The following is a 14,722-nucleotide window of genomic DNA, read 5'->3' on the forward strand; positions in this document are numbered from 1 at the left end:
GAACACAAACAGCAGGCTGACTAACCACCAAGGTGCTAGCAAGAGCCCAGGACAGAGCAACGCTGTCATCCAGTGTCTCACAGACACTTCAGAAAATCCCGCCCTGACTTGACTGATTCACAGGGCATAGTAACTGCCCTCAACCTTGTGTTAAGTGGGGTCATTGTAAAACCAGAGCTGTTCTATGGCATGCCATCTCCTTGCAGAAATGCACTCACTGATTGAAGAATTAGCGGTCTACAGCCAGATTTTTTTAAAATAGCAGTTTTCAAACACTGTGTTCATTAGGCTAACCAGTGCTATTTGGATTCAGTTCAGTTAAAAATTCCTCTTCATTGGGAGGCTGAGGCAGGTGGATCGCTTGAGCTCAAGAGTGTGACATCAGCCTGGGCAACATGGCAAAACCCCATCTCTAAAAAAAAAAAAATACAAAATTAGCTGGGCATGGTGATACACACCTGTAGTCCCAGCTACTTGGGAGGCTAAGATGGGAGGATGGCTTGAGCCCAGGAGGCAGAGGCTGAGGCAGAGCCAAGATCGCACCAGTGCACTCCAGCCTGGGTGACAGAGCGAGACTGTCTCAAAACAAACAAAAAAGAATGAAGAAGCAAGCAGACCAGATACTGCTGATAGCTGCTCTCAGAGCTTGGTCTGAGCATCACCTCTCCATGCGTAGTAGTCACACGGGAGCCCCACTCACCCTCCTTTCTAAATAGCATTTCTTATTATTTCTAGTTAGTATTTAATGGTCATTCAGGCCTGGCGTGGTGGTCACACCTGTAATCCCAGCACTTTGGGAGGCCGAGGATGGTAGATCACGCGGTCGGGAGTTCGAGACCTGTCTGGCCAACATAGTGAAACCCCGTCTCTACTAAAAATGCAAAAAACAAAATTAGCCGGGCATGGTAACGCGTGCCTGTAATCCCAGCTACTTGGGAGGCTGAGGGAGGAGAATTGCTTGAACCTGGGAGGCAGAGGTTGCAGTGAGCTGAGATCATGCCACTGCACTCCAGCCTGGGCAACAGAGTGAGACTCCATCTCAAGAAATAAATAAACATTATTTAATTAATTAATTAAAAAATAAAAATGGTCATTCAAAACATGACAACCTTCTAGCCTCATTTGTCTCATGGTCCTCAAACTTTAAAAAAAATTTTTGGCAAATATATTCTCTTCGATTGTCAGGGAAAGCTCAGACCTCTAAACTGTTTTGTCACAATTAGAATTCTTTATTTTTAAAATGTTAAGTAGTGTCTATGCTTGATCATCAATACCTCCCATTTTCCTAACTTTTTAAGTGTTAAAAGATGGATTTCTGTATCCCCAATATTTATTCTTGAGAATGTTGGATATTACATTTTTTAACTTTTTTTGCTTTTTACATGAAATGAGTTTTTATATATAAAACACTATTTTGTGCTTTCTTGATATTTAATTCAATGAACTTCTATTGAGCAAGTTTTCGGGGTGAAAAGATAAAAAGTATTAGTCTGGATGTGTTACAATGTTTAGCAAGACTTCTTAAAGAAGAAAGCTCCTTTATATTGTCTTGTGATTTTTTAAAAAATTGTATATGCATTTTTTTATTGTGGTAAAAAACACATAACATAAAATTTACCATCTTAACCATTTTTAGGTGCGCAGTTCAGGAGAGTTAACTATATTCACATTGTTGTGAAACAGATCTCCAGAACTTTTTCATCTGCTCAAGCTGAAACTCTATACCCGTTAAACAACTCCCCTTTGCTTCTTCCCCCAGCCCCTGGAAACCACCTTTCTTTCTGTTTCTGTGAATTTGACTACTCTTAAGTACCTCATATAATTGGAGTCATTCAGTATCTGTCTTTTTATGACAGGCTTGTGTCACTTAGCATCATGTCCTCAAGGTTTATCCATGTTGTAGCATGTGACAGGAACCCCTCCTACTTGTTAAGACTAATAATATTTCATTCTGTGAAATACTTTGTTTATCCATATTCATCAGTGGACATTTGGGTTTCTTCTGCCTTTTGGCTACTGTGAATAGTGCTGCAGTGAATACAAGCATGCAAGTATCTCTTCAAGACCCTGATTTGAGTTCTTTTAGATATAGACATAGTAGTGGAATTGCTGGATTATATGGTAGTTCTGTTTTTAATATTTTGAGGAACCTACGTGCTGTTTTCCATAGCGGCTGCACCATTTTATTGTCCCGTCAGCAGTATACAAGGGTTCCAGTTTCTTCACATCCTTGCCAACACTTGTTATTATCTGTTTGTTTGTTGTTATTGTTTTGATAGTAGCCATCCTTATGGGTGTGAGGTGATATCTCATGTGGTTTTGACTTTTCAGTTCAGGGATGATTAGTGATGTTGAACATGTTTTTATATACCTGTCAGCCATGTGAGATATTTCTCCAAAGACATTTCTCTGGAGAAATGTCTATTCAAGTCCCTTGCCCATTTTTAAATTAGGTTGATTTTTTAATTGATGAGTTTATAGGAATTCTTTATATATTATAAATATTAACCCTTTATCAGACATATGATTTGCAGATATTTTCTTCCATTCCATAGGAATGTTTATGTCCTCTGATTTTAAGTTTAATATAGTCCCATTTGTCAATTTTTTCTCTTGTTTCCTGTGGTTTTGGTGTCATATTTAAGAAATCATTGCCATATCTAATGTCATGAAGCTTTTCCTCTATATTTTCTTCTAGGAGTTTTATAGTTTTAGGTCTTTAATCTGTTGCATGTGGATGTCCAGTTTCTCCAACATTCCTTAAAGAGACTGTTCTTTCCTCACTGAGTGGTCTTGGCACCTTGTTGAAAGTCATTGACCATATACACGACGGTTTACTTCTGGGCTCTCTTGTCTATTCCACTGGTCTAGTTGTCTGTCTTTATGCCAGTACTACATATTTTGATTATTGTTGCATTGTATTAAGTTTTGAAATCAGGAAGTATGAGTCCTCGAACTTTGTTTTTTTTTTTAATTTTTACTTCATAAATGCCAAAAGGAGTAATTTTATTAATATCTAATGGGAAGTCACTGTATTATATATCCTTTGGAAAGATTGTCATAATCAAGTGAAAATAGAATGTTGAGCAATTTCTGAATGTATCTGGGCATTTGAGATAACTTACCTAGTTTCAAATGCAAATTTTGCTTCTACCATAAATTATACAGATTTGCTACTACATTATGCAGTTTCACAAAATAATTGCATCTACCTGTCCTTTGTAGACTTGTTCTCTATATTACTATTTTTGTCATAGAAAATTTATGTTATATATATGAAAAAAAGAAAATCACTTGAATTCCCACAATCTAGAAATAGTCGCTGTTCATATACAGTATACTCCCAAAATTTTTTCATTGCAAATATATACACATAACTTTTTTTTTTTTTTTTTGAGATGGAGTTTCACTCTTGTTGCCCAGGCTGGAGTGCAATGGCGTGATCTTGGCTCACTGCAACCTCTGCCTCCCAGGTTCATGTGATTCTCCTGCCTCAGCCTCCTGAATAGCTGGGATTATAGGCACCCACCACCATGCCCAGCTAATTTTTTGTATTTTTAGTAGAGACGGGGTTTCACCATTTTGGCCAGGCTGGTCTTGAACTCCCGACCTCAGGTGATCCACCTGCCTCAGCCTCCCAAAGTGCTGGGATTACAGGCGTGAGTCACTGCACCTGGCCACACACAACTATTTTTATATGTATTGGTATAGAATCTGAGAAAATTGATAATAAAAGTGTGTGCCTGCACAAAATGGAATTATATGCATTCCTTTGTTTTCACTTAATGATATTTCATGACTTTTTAAAAATGCGTATGGTAGGTCTTCATCATCATTTTTAAAGGACACCTGGCGCTCCATTGCCTTGGGTCTACCCTGACTGGTTATTGGTGGACATTGGGATTGTGCCTAATTAGCTTTTTTCCTTTCATAAACAATGCTGTGATTGTATTCTTTTTTTTTTTTTTTTTGAGACAGAGTCTTGCTCTTTTGCCCAGGCTGGAGTGCAATGGTGCTATCTCAGCTCACTACAAGCTCCACCTCCCAGGTTCACGCCATTCTCCTGCCTCAGCCTCCCTAGTAGCTGGGACTACAGGCGCCCGCCACCACGCCCAGCTATTTTTTTGTATTTTTAGTAGAGATGGGGTTTCACCATGTTAGCCAGGATGGTCTCGATCTCCTGACCTCGTGATCCACCTGCCTCAGCCTCCCAAAGTGCTGGGATTACAGGCGTGAGCCACCGCGCCCGGCCTGTATTCTTACACATACATCTTTACCCAGTTGATTATTTCTTTAGGATGAGTTTCTAAATATGAAATTACTAGATAAGAAGTGTAAACTATTTTATTGAGTTCTAGTGACAGATTGCTAAATTGCCCTCCTAAAAGTGGCAGTTTATGTTCCCACAGGCAATATATACATATACCTATTGGCCTACACTCACACCAGCACTTTACTAATTTTCTAAGTAAAAATGATATACTTTCATTTTAATTTGAATGTACTTGATTAATAATGAAGTTAAACATTTTCATCTTAAATTTTTAAAAAAAATTTAATTGTGTCGTGCTTTTCAGTTTAATTATGAAATTTTAAAATTATGAAACATTCTTCTTTTGAGAATGAAAGTTGTTTGCTTATTTTTCAATTATAGTGTTCATTTCCATGATCAAGATTTTTAAGTTTTACCTTATAGACTGAAGGTATAGATAGTACCATAATTAGGACAATTTTTCAATCTTTGTTTGCCCATTACCTATTATTGATGATGCTATATTTATTTATTTTTGCCCTTCAGATGTCTTTAAAATCTCTGTGTGTGTGTGTGTGTGTGTGTGTGTGTGTGTGTGGTTGCTGTTCATCTCTTCCACTCTGACTCCTGGTTTCTTGTTATGCCTAGAAAGACATTCCTGTATCAAGATTGTATGAGTATTTCCCTACATTTTTCCGTTGCTTTTATGGTTGCTTGGTTTTTTGGTGTCTGAATTCCAAATGCTAAAACCTAGTTCTTTATTCATTTATAAGGTATTTTGTCGTTTAAGTTTCAATAGAAATGCCGAAGACCACTGACTTTATATTCCCCCACCTGCACCCCCACCCCAATATAGAAGAAGTGCACTGAGAAGCATCTGCAAAGTTACGTTTAGGGGAATTGATATTTCTTAAGTGTCCACTGCTTCCTCTTCAAAAATGTGTCTACCTAAGATACTATTATTTAAGCCTCTGTATACTTTTAACCGTAGAACTGGTAATGGAGACTGCTGGTAATTTATGACCACAACTGTAAGCTTAGATGAAAGAGTTAACAAGGAGTATTTTCCTTCCTCTTCTAGATTTTATAGGAAGACGAAACTTGTCGGCTTTCAAGACATGGAGTGTGTGCCTTGTGGAGACCCTCCTCCTCCTTACGAACCGCACTGTGAGTGAACCCAACACAGGCAGAGCCAAGGGGATACCTGGCCTTTTGAAAAAGTTTAAATTTGTAAACGTTTCTTATCTGGCAAATGGAGCCAAATCTGTCTCTCCTGTGGGGTGTACAGTGTGTCCTCTTTTATCAGGCTTCTGGCAGGACAGAAAGTCCCTTTGTTGTGTGCCTCAGTCAGCAAACCGGGCCCAGGGATTTGAATCTCAGAGTGGAGTGCAGACATTTTGCCGCTGCTCAGCTCCTTCTGAAGCCTTCCCTGGCTCCCTGGGTCTGTAATTCAGGCAACTTTGAATAACCAGGCGGCTCACATCCTCACTCTTAGGTCTTCGTGCCCTGGCCCCATGAATTCCTGGATTTTCCTTTCCTAGTCCCCAGACAGGATCATATGGTGGCATCTCTGCCTTCCCAGAGAAGTTCCTCTCTGTGAGTCACCTGCGCTCACTGTGTGTCACTAAATGGAAATTAGTTCACTTCATCCATTCCTCCTTTTCTCTCATTTAACAAATAAATGAGAAAAGAGAACTCCATTGCATGCTGGGGATACAACTGTATATGAGAAAATTGTGCCTTTTCCTCTTTATGTTAACATTAGTTACTCCTTTTGACTATGTATTTTGTGTAGCTATAAAAGGTATTTGTTTCAACTTATCAACCAGCATCAATTTTGAATAGGAAGAAGAGTGGCCTCTCACTCTTTTTAATCCTAAATACAAACCTGGTCAATAGAAACCCACAGGAAGGGAACCAGTGAGTGGCCTCTATGTGGCAGAGCACGCTTGTCTGTGCCACAGCAGGGCTCAGGAGAGCCGCACTTCACGGCTCAGGGGAGAGCGAAGGGCAGGAGGGAGGATGGAGGAGGCTGCTTTATCCCACACACAGGTTGCTCATGCCTTTCTGGGGAGCATTGTTTTGATGTCATTTTTAATGCATAGGCTCTGTCCTCTTGCTTTTTGCTATGGTAAAAGTCCCCTCTGAACTAATTGAAAGTTAGTGCGTCATTTGATAAGGTCACATAGTACTTCTCTTTCCAAGAGTGTCATGGAATTTTGCAGTCCATATTAGTGTGTCCTTTACCAAAATGCATTATTTTCTATTCTTCATTTGAAGTGACAGAAAAGCAAAAGAAGTTGGAAGATTTTCTTTTATAGAAAACATATATCGATCCTCATTTTTATAATAGGTAAACATTCACCAAATAATTCATTGCAAATAACAAATGCAATATTGAATGCCTGTTATCAGTCACAATGCATACGCTTTACTTATTTTGTTTTACTTTTCTCAATAATCCTATCATCAGTCCAAATTTGTCAATGAGAACACTAGTCCAGAGAGGTGAATCCTGTTCTGTTGTTGGCTGCTAAGTCCCAGAGACAATATTCAAATTCCAGTCCAATTCTTTCTACTACAACCTACTGTCTCCCTAAGCTCCCTAAGGAAAACTAGGCTATCTCATCTTTCCTATACATTGACTCTTTCTTGTGTTGTTTGCTTTAATATTAATCACTTAAAGAAAACGCTAAAAATCTAACATGTCAGAGACACTGGAAGAGTGTCTTTATGCCACGACACAACCCATCAAAGGACAAGCCCTCTTGCCAGTTTAACATGCAGTGACCTGGGCCTGCCTGTGGGCCAGCCCAGCCACCATTCTGTCAGGAAGGTGAGTTAAAATCATGCACTGCAGCCCAGACTGCTGCACAGAGATTCCGTGAAGTCAGTATTGCCACTTTAGAGTCAGAAAGTCTTAGGGGTTTTTTCCCATTAATTTATTGGATTTATATTTAATACAATCAAGTCAAAACTCTGAGGCTTTGGGATTTCCTGCCTTCTGGGTTCTGACTAAGCTCAGATATCACAAATTTGCCTTTGAAGGTAGATCTCACGTGTAACTTTTAGTGTCTTGTGAAGTCCTTAGTAATTTAGTGTTGGGTGAAGTCCTTAGTATTTTAAAAAGAAAATTAACCAGTATATATATATACATATATATGTGTGTGTGTATGTTTCTTCATATATGAAACTTTTTAGAAAGCAAGGAAGAATAAGCTATTTGTCAAAGTAAAACTTGCAGTGTGCACAGCTGATAGCCTTTCAAATCACAAAGCAAGACAGGCTGGTAGTCTTCAGTGAGCATGAGTCCTTATCTCTGTAAAAGAAAGTTTGCTGCCTTTGGCACAGTTCTTGGCAGTAATTCCAGAATACAACTAATCTCCTCAAAAGAGATTTTGGAGTCTTTTGGGAAAATTTTGTAAGGCGCCTTATGTTTTCATTTCTTCCACTTTGGGCTTTTTTTTTTTTTTTTTTTTTTTCAGCTCATCCATAAAGAGCTACTGCTTCAGTGATTTTTTTTCTCCCCCTTGAGGAGTTCCTGTGCTGCTTAGATTCTCAGCTAGAAGAAAGTGACACCTCTCAAGCTAACTTAAGGAGTGGGGTTTGTTTCAAGGACATGCCTGGTAGTGGGAGAGGCAAGAACTCTCTGGAACCAGGAGTAGCCCTCCCTGGGGGTCCCAGGTGGCTCGGAGTCTGGTGGCACACCACGCCTCTGCAGAAGGAGACCCTGTATGCTGCATGCTCTACAGCAGCTCTCTGGGTCTGCGGGGCTGTCTGTCCTAACCTAACGGGTCTCTTTGCTCTGGATTTCCCATTTCTGTCAGCTGCTCCAGGGACCACCCCAGTACCACGCCTATCTGTGGCTGGTGACCTGAGCCAGCACTCCCCTCCCCGAGGGCTAGGTCTTCCCTTGTGAAATGGAGTGGTACCTGCCTGCTAAGGAACAGACCCACCTGCCTGCTGTGGTTGTGTTGCCAGAAGTGTTGGATTCACATCTTGGCTGCGCTTTGTACTGATGGTGTAACCTTGGGCAAATAGTCTCCCCTCTTTGAACCTCTGTTTACTCTGGAAAATGCCCAAGTCTGCAGATTTTGGATAGAACTAAATGAACTAGTAGTCCAGCAACATGATACCTGCCCTGGGGCAAGCTCAGTAATGACTGTCTACCTGCTGGCCTGCCTTCTTTCAAACCACGACCCCGCCTGTCCTCGGCCATACCCTGACCCAGATGTGTTCTTTGGAGGGTCTGCTGCTTTGGAGTTGTCCTGGACGGGGAGGATCTCATGGTGCATCTGGCTCTGATGTTTGTCTTCTGGGGCTTCACCTCCCCTGGTGGGTGAGCACTGAAGGGTACCGGAAAGTGGGTTCCATGGAGTTTTGTGCCTGAGCAGCTCAGATGGGGGCCAGGTGCTGTGGCTCATGCCTGTAATCTTACTACTTTGGGAGGCTGAGGTGGGAGGATCACTTGAGCCCAGGAGTTCAAGACCAGCCTGGGCAACATAGTGAGACACCATATTCACAAAAAATAAAAAATTAGCTAGGGATGGTGGTGTGTGCCTTTGGTTCTAGCTACTTGGGAGGCTGGGGTGGGAAGATTGCTTGAGCCCAGGAGGTTGAGGCAGCAGTGAGCTGGGATTGTGCCACTGCACTCCAGCCTGAACAACAGAGTAAGACCCTGTCTTAAAAAAAAAAAAAAAAAGAAAAGGTAAAAAAAGAAGAAACTCAGATGGCTAGACTGGGAGGCTGAAGGCTGAAGAGACCCGAATTAGGCCAGTCTCTCCCCTCTCTATCTGGATCTGAGGCCTCTGGCCCTACCCCCACCAGATGAGCTCTACGCCCCGCCTCCCCAATAACAATGGATTTGTGATGATAATCCTCCCATAGCCCCTCTCTCTGGGCACTAATAGCATTAATGTGTGATACTGACTGGCTGGGCATGGAGCTCAGGGTTGATGAGTGACACTCCTGTAAACTGCAGATAAATAAAAGACGCCCATTACATAGAAATGCCTGCTGCAGGCATTGTTCCCCCAAGTAACTTCAGTTCCTAATCACCTGTGCCCACTTAGAGCTTCAAGGAGAAATAGAGAAAAATACACAAGAAAGTTTAGAACCGTATCCTGCCTTCAGTCTGATAAGAAATGCAGATTTAGTATGATTTCTTTTAGCAATGTTTACTTAATTTGGAACAAATACTGTGGTTGGAACAAATGGTTTTGAAAAAATTCAAAGGGGTTTTCACCAGAGTAAAACTTTATTTAAGTATGTTTAACCTAGATGTTTGCTTTGTTCTCGGGGGCTTTGTAAGACAAGCCACGTGATTCTGGAGAGATAAGGGATCAGATAAATCACTGTGTGGGAGAAAGGAAAGCCTGAGCTGGGCTGACCTGCAACTCTTAGGAATTATATGTGGCTTCATAGTCTTAGAAGACAGCAAGCAGTTGTTTGCACCAATAAGTAATAAATCACATTATTAAAAGTTTATTATTTTCCAAAGGAAGTTTACAATATATTTTAAATAACAAATAAAGGCAATTTCAAAATAAACTTTGAGACGTATTTGCTCATTAAAGATAATTTTTAACATTTAGTAGAAAAAAGTGAGTGGTGGAAGGGAACCCCAGTAGTCCCCTAAACAGAGCATTTGCAGCATTGATCATTACAAAAACAAAGCATTCTAAGGGTTTTCTTTTCAGTCTTTTTTCTATCTATGCCACTGATTTTGAAAAGATGAGCATAATTACACTGTACATACTATTTTGGATTCTTTTGCCACTTCGGATATACTTTTTTCATATAATGACTTGTCTGGGTAAAGTGTCACACAGGTATGTGGCCTACAGTTGGACTTCTGAGGCTGTTCCTATTCCACGTGACACTGCTGTCCCCTTCTGTGCGAGCTGTCATGCCTTATTCATGCACTAACGATGGATGTCCATGAGTGTATTTCTGTGTCCAGAGGTACTCATATTTTTGTCTCTTGACATTCAGTGTTAAATTATTTTAAAGTAAGAGTGCCTGGTAAGTAAGAGTACCTCTTTTAAACCAAACAAAAACAAATTTAAAAGGAAATAAATTGGGAGCATTTTGAAATCAATACAGGTTTCCTTTAAAGGAGAAGGGAGAGGAGGGAGTCTGGGAGGGAGGGGGAGAAACAGCAAGTTCTTCGTGTTGAATTCCAAGTTGACTTCAGCTCTTTCCTGGGTATTTCAGCCAACCAAACCATGGAGTTAAGAAGCCAGCTCTTGGTATCCTCTTCTTCCTGGGCACTGAAACATTTACTGAATCTGATCAGAGTAAATGACTGCATAATGAGACGCAGATGAGATATAGATAATCCAAAAGCATTTTCCATTTGCTGGGAACGTTATGTGATTTTTACTCTGTTTGTGGATGGTTTTTTGTTTCTGCAGTGGAGTTGTTTCTGATGAGTTTGCTAATACTTAACAGCCCCCTTTTCCAAGAGGACTTCCTGGGGCCTCTGCATGATGAGCCCACAAAGCCAGTGCGTAGAGGACTAATTAAGGGCTCCATTTACTGAGGGTTTTCAAGTCGGCTGTGGTCCTCAGACCAAGACTCCTAAGTGTCCAGCCAGGGGATCACTGGCACAGCTGCTCTTAAGGGGCCTTACTTTGGGTATTGTTTCAGGAACACATAACTGCTACTATGCATTTTAAATGAGTATCTGAGGCAGCAGAGAAGGGGCGGCTTCTTATAGGCACGTCTTAAATATTTAGCTCTTTACTGCCAAACAGAACTTTCAGGGCAGGGAATAGGAAGACAATGAGATCAAAGGAAAGCCCATGGTTTGTGGAAGACAGATTACCCAGCCAGGCCTCCCTGGGAGGTTCAAAGCAGGGATTCCCTCCATTGTTCACTCATTTATGGTTGGTTTAAGTTACTGTTGCTCCTTCTCCCCTTCCTTCCATTGTCTAGAGTTCCTTGGTTTTCTTTACTGTATCTCTTTCTTTTTGTCAATAACATGTGATTTCATTATTTTACTGGAAAATAATCTAAAATAGTAGTAGTCAAAGGTTGCTTATGTGGAAACCAAGTAAACACAGCTGAAAACTTAAACCAGGTCTCCCCACAAAGTCCCAGCTCTATATCTCTATCAAGAGGACACCTTTAAATCTCTCCCTTGGAACTCATTTATTTTTTGTTGCAAGCATTACTGTACCAAGCCAAACCAGCCATGGTGGAGAGGATTAGAAGAGAGAGGAGAAGCTAATCGAGGCAGAGATGGAGGCAGCCAGAAGTGAAAGCGCAGCCTGCAGGGAGGAGTCAGAAACTCACAAAAAGCAGCATGAAGAACCCCAAACACATTGTCATTTGATGCCTTTTAGTGTGGAGCAAACAGACCTTTTCATCCTAATGACTGACCCCTGAGGTTTTCTCTCTAATACCCCTTAGTATGATAATTACAGTTCTTATTATTATTCTGGACCCCAAAAAGGGGTGCAGGGATGATCAAATTACACTTGTTGAAGTCTTTTTTTTTTTTTTTTTTTTGAGACAGTCTCACTCTGTTAGCCCAGGCTAGAGTGCAGTGGTGCAATCACAACAGATCACTGTAGCCTCAACTTCACAGGCTCAAGTGATCCTCCCACCTCAGCCTCCTGAGTAGCTGGGCCCACAGGTACATGCCAGCATGCCTGGCTAGTTTTTGTGTTTTCGGTAGAGCTGAGGTTGAATTCCTGAGCTCAAGTGATCCACCTGCCTCAGCCTCCCAAAGTTCTGGGATTACAGGCATGAGCCACCACACCTGGCCATGAAGTCTTTTTCAAGAAAGCAGAAAACTGTTGTAATTCATTTAAAAATGATTTACATCAGAAATGACCCTCTCAAGGTTATTTGCTTATTGAGGTAAACAATTGTTTTCTGAAAATATGTTGAAAATTTGTTACAGCAAACTCCTCATTTTCTGAGGATGCTCAAAACAATAGCTGGGGCTGGGCATGGTGGCTCATGCCTGTAATCCCAGCACTTTGGGTGGCCAAGGTGGGTGGATCACCTGAGGTCAGAAGTTTGAGACCAGCCTGGCCGACATGACGAAACCCTGTCTCTATTAAAAATACAAAAATTAGCTGTGCGTGGTGGCAGTCACCCGTAATTCCAGCTACTCAGGAGGCTAAGGCAGAAGAATCACTTGAACACGGGAGGCGGAGGTTGCAGTGAGTCGAGATCTTACCATTGCACTCCAGCCTGGGTGACAAGAGCGAAACTCCATCTCAAAACATAAGATAAAATAAAATAAAAAATAAAACAAAACAAGAAACAATAGCTGAGCAGTTTAAATGTCTTGGCCTGTTTAGAGAAAAAATACACCATAAATGTAATTGGTTTATATAATTATTTAGCTATTTCAAACACTTATTCTCCAGATATGTTTCCATAGCCCTAATTTCATTAAAGTTACAGAAATCAGAAAATTCTTTAAAAAGTTTCTTAAACACTTGTGCCCTACATTGATTCTTGTCTCCCAAGAAATGCCCTTTTTCTCAAATTGAAAACTTTCAAATTTAGCAGTTTTCTCCCATAAAGTTGCTAAATATTTGTAAGTCATTGACTTTGTCTGTTATCAGTAAAAATGGAAAAGTTGAATGCCTTGACTGAATGAGTTGACAGCACCCCTTGAATTGGGAGCTGCTCTTCAAAGTTGCTGTGTGCCTGAGCCTTTGGTGGGGCCTTCTGAGAACAGTAGCAGTTGATTATTACCCAGTCACCAATAAATCTAATTTCTCTGGCTTTTATCTTCAGTCTCTGTTAGACATTTAAAACCATTGAGCTGGTTTAAATATTTACTCACAATCAACAGGTTGTGATTTGTTAAAGGGCATCACTAAATTAAATGTTTTTCAGATTAAATACAGTTTATTTTTAAAAATATAAAATCCAGCAGGACTGTTTCCCTAAGTTGTGGACTTAGTGAAATAAGGTGGACTTAAGTCCACAACTTAGTGAAACAGTGCGTTGGTGGCCACACACATGGATCAGTGATTTGTGTGTGTCCCCATCAAATGCTTAAAATAAATGTGAGCTTATGGAGGAAAGCAGACTCACATTTGATGCCAAACCTGTAGTGGATATACTCAAAGTTCAGGCTCTATCACTCCTTTTTGTATAGGGAGCATTTACCCTCTTGAGGTGGCATGTGAGGGCCTGCACCGTGTGGGAAAACAGCTCTTGGGTTCATGGTCTAAGGAAGACTAGGGGATGTGGCCTTAACCAATGGATTGGGATCATTTTGTCTTTAAACTTGGGTGTCTAGCCACTTCCTCGGGGGTTTACTTGAGTACCGTCGTTTTTGAGAAGGGAAAAAAGAAGTTCCAGAATAGTGTGAAATAGCAAGTATTTCTTGCATTCCGAAAGGTACCAGGCATTTCATCTGCATTTCTCAGCCTGCCCTTCACATAATGGTCCATGGTGTGTGTTTCCTTAAAGCCCTCATTCCACAGGACATGGTCACGTGGAGGGTAGACGAGTCCCACCCCAGGCCTTCCTGGCAGCACAGACAGGCCAAGCTCAATACTGCCTCTCCAGGTGAACTCCGAGGGACAGGATTAAGAGAGTTTTAAAATAATTTATAAATTAAGAAAAATTCTGAACCTATAAATAAAATGTAATTGAGTCATCTTACTTGAAAAAATGGGTAAAGAATCTCAAAGGTTGAAAAGGGCATTAGAAAGTTAAAAATGGAAGCTTGAAGTCAAATTTCAAACAGGAATTAATTAATTTAGAAGATAATATCCCACTTTGGGTTTTTAAAACATTATTTTTTGAGACAGAGTCTCGCTCTGTCACCCAGGCTGGAGTGCAGTGGCGTGATCTCGGCTCACTACAACCTCTGCCTCCCAGGTTCAAGCGATTTTTCTGCCTCAGCCTCCCAGGTAGCTGGGATTACAGGTGTGTGCCACCATGCCCAGCTAATTTTTGTATTTTTAGTAGAGATGGGGTTTCACCATGTTGGCCACGCTGGTCTTGAAATCCTGATCTCAAGTGATCTGCCCGCCTTGGCCTCTCAAAGTGCTGGGATTACAGGTGTGAGCCACAGAGCCTGGTCTAAAACATTATTTTAATTGCTTCATTTATTATTTCGATTATCTCAGAGAAAATATTTTAGGTATTCATGAGAGTTTTATCTATTGTAAGTCATGCAGCAGTTTTCTTAATTAAATATTTAAGAAACATTTTTCTTGATAATTATAATTTTAAAAGGACGTTTTAACTTTCAAAATAATTTTTGAACTTTACTGAAATATAATGTATATACAAGAAGATGCATCATTTTAAATGTAAAATTCAGTGAGTTTTGATGGATGTATAACTTGTGTAATCATTTCCCCCATCATGATACAGAACATTTCTGTCACCCTCCCATAAGGAAAGTGACTATTTTTAAGCATTGGTCTTCTTGGAGTGGCCTCAGAGGGGTCCATTAGGGAGATGTCTAGGGGATATGGTTTA

At 40.6% G+C, this 14,722-nt stretch overlaps 1 protein-coding gene across 9 annotated transcripts in view; it reads left to right on the forward strand.

Annotated features, from left to right (window-relative positions):
* Positions 1–14,722, forward strand: part of TNFRSF19 (TNF receptor superfamily member 19) — a 104,180-nt gene that overhangs the window by 51,048 nt on the left and 38,410 nt on the right. For all 9 annotated transcript variants that reach the window (XM_063791938.1, XM_063791937.1, XM_054665084.2 and 6 more), the window contains one exon: positions 5,334–5,419. In XM_063791938.1, coding sequence (XP_063648008.1) covers positions 5,334–5,419 — 86 coding nt within the window. The remainder of the gene's footprint in view (positions 1–5,333; positions 5,420–14,722) is intronic.

The sequence above is a fragment of the Pan troglodytes genome, chromosome 14, assembly GCF_028858775.2.
Source record: "Pan troglodytes isolate AG18354 chromosome 14, NHGRI_mPanTro3-v2.0_pri, whole genome shotgun sequence".
Taxonomy (NCBI): domain Eukaryota; kingdom Metazoa; phylum Chordata; class Mammalia; order Primates; family Hominidae; genus Pan; species Pan troglodytes.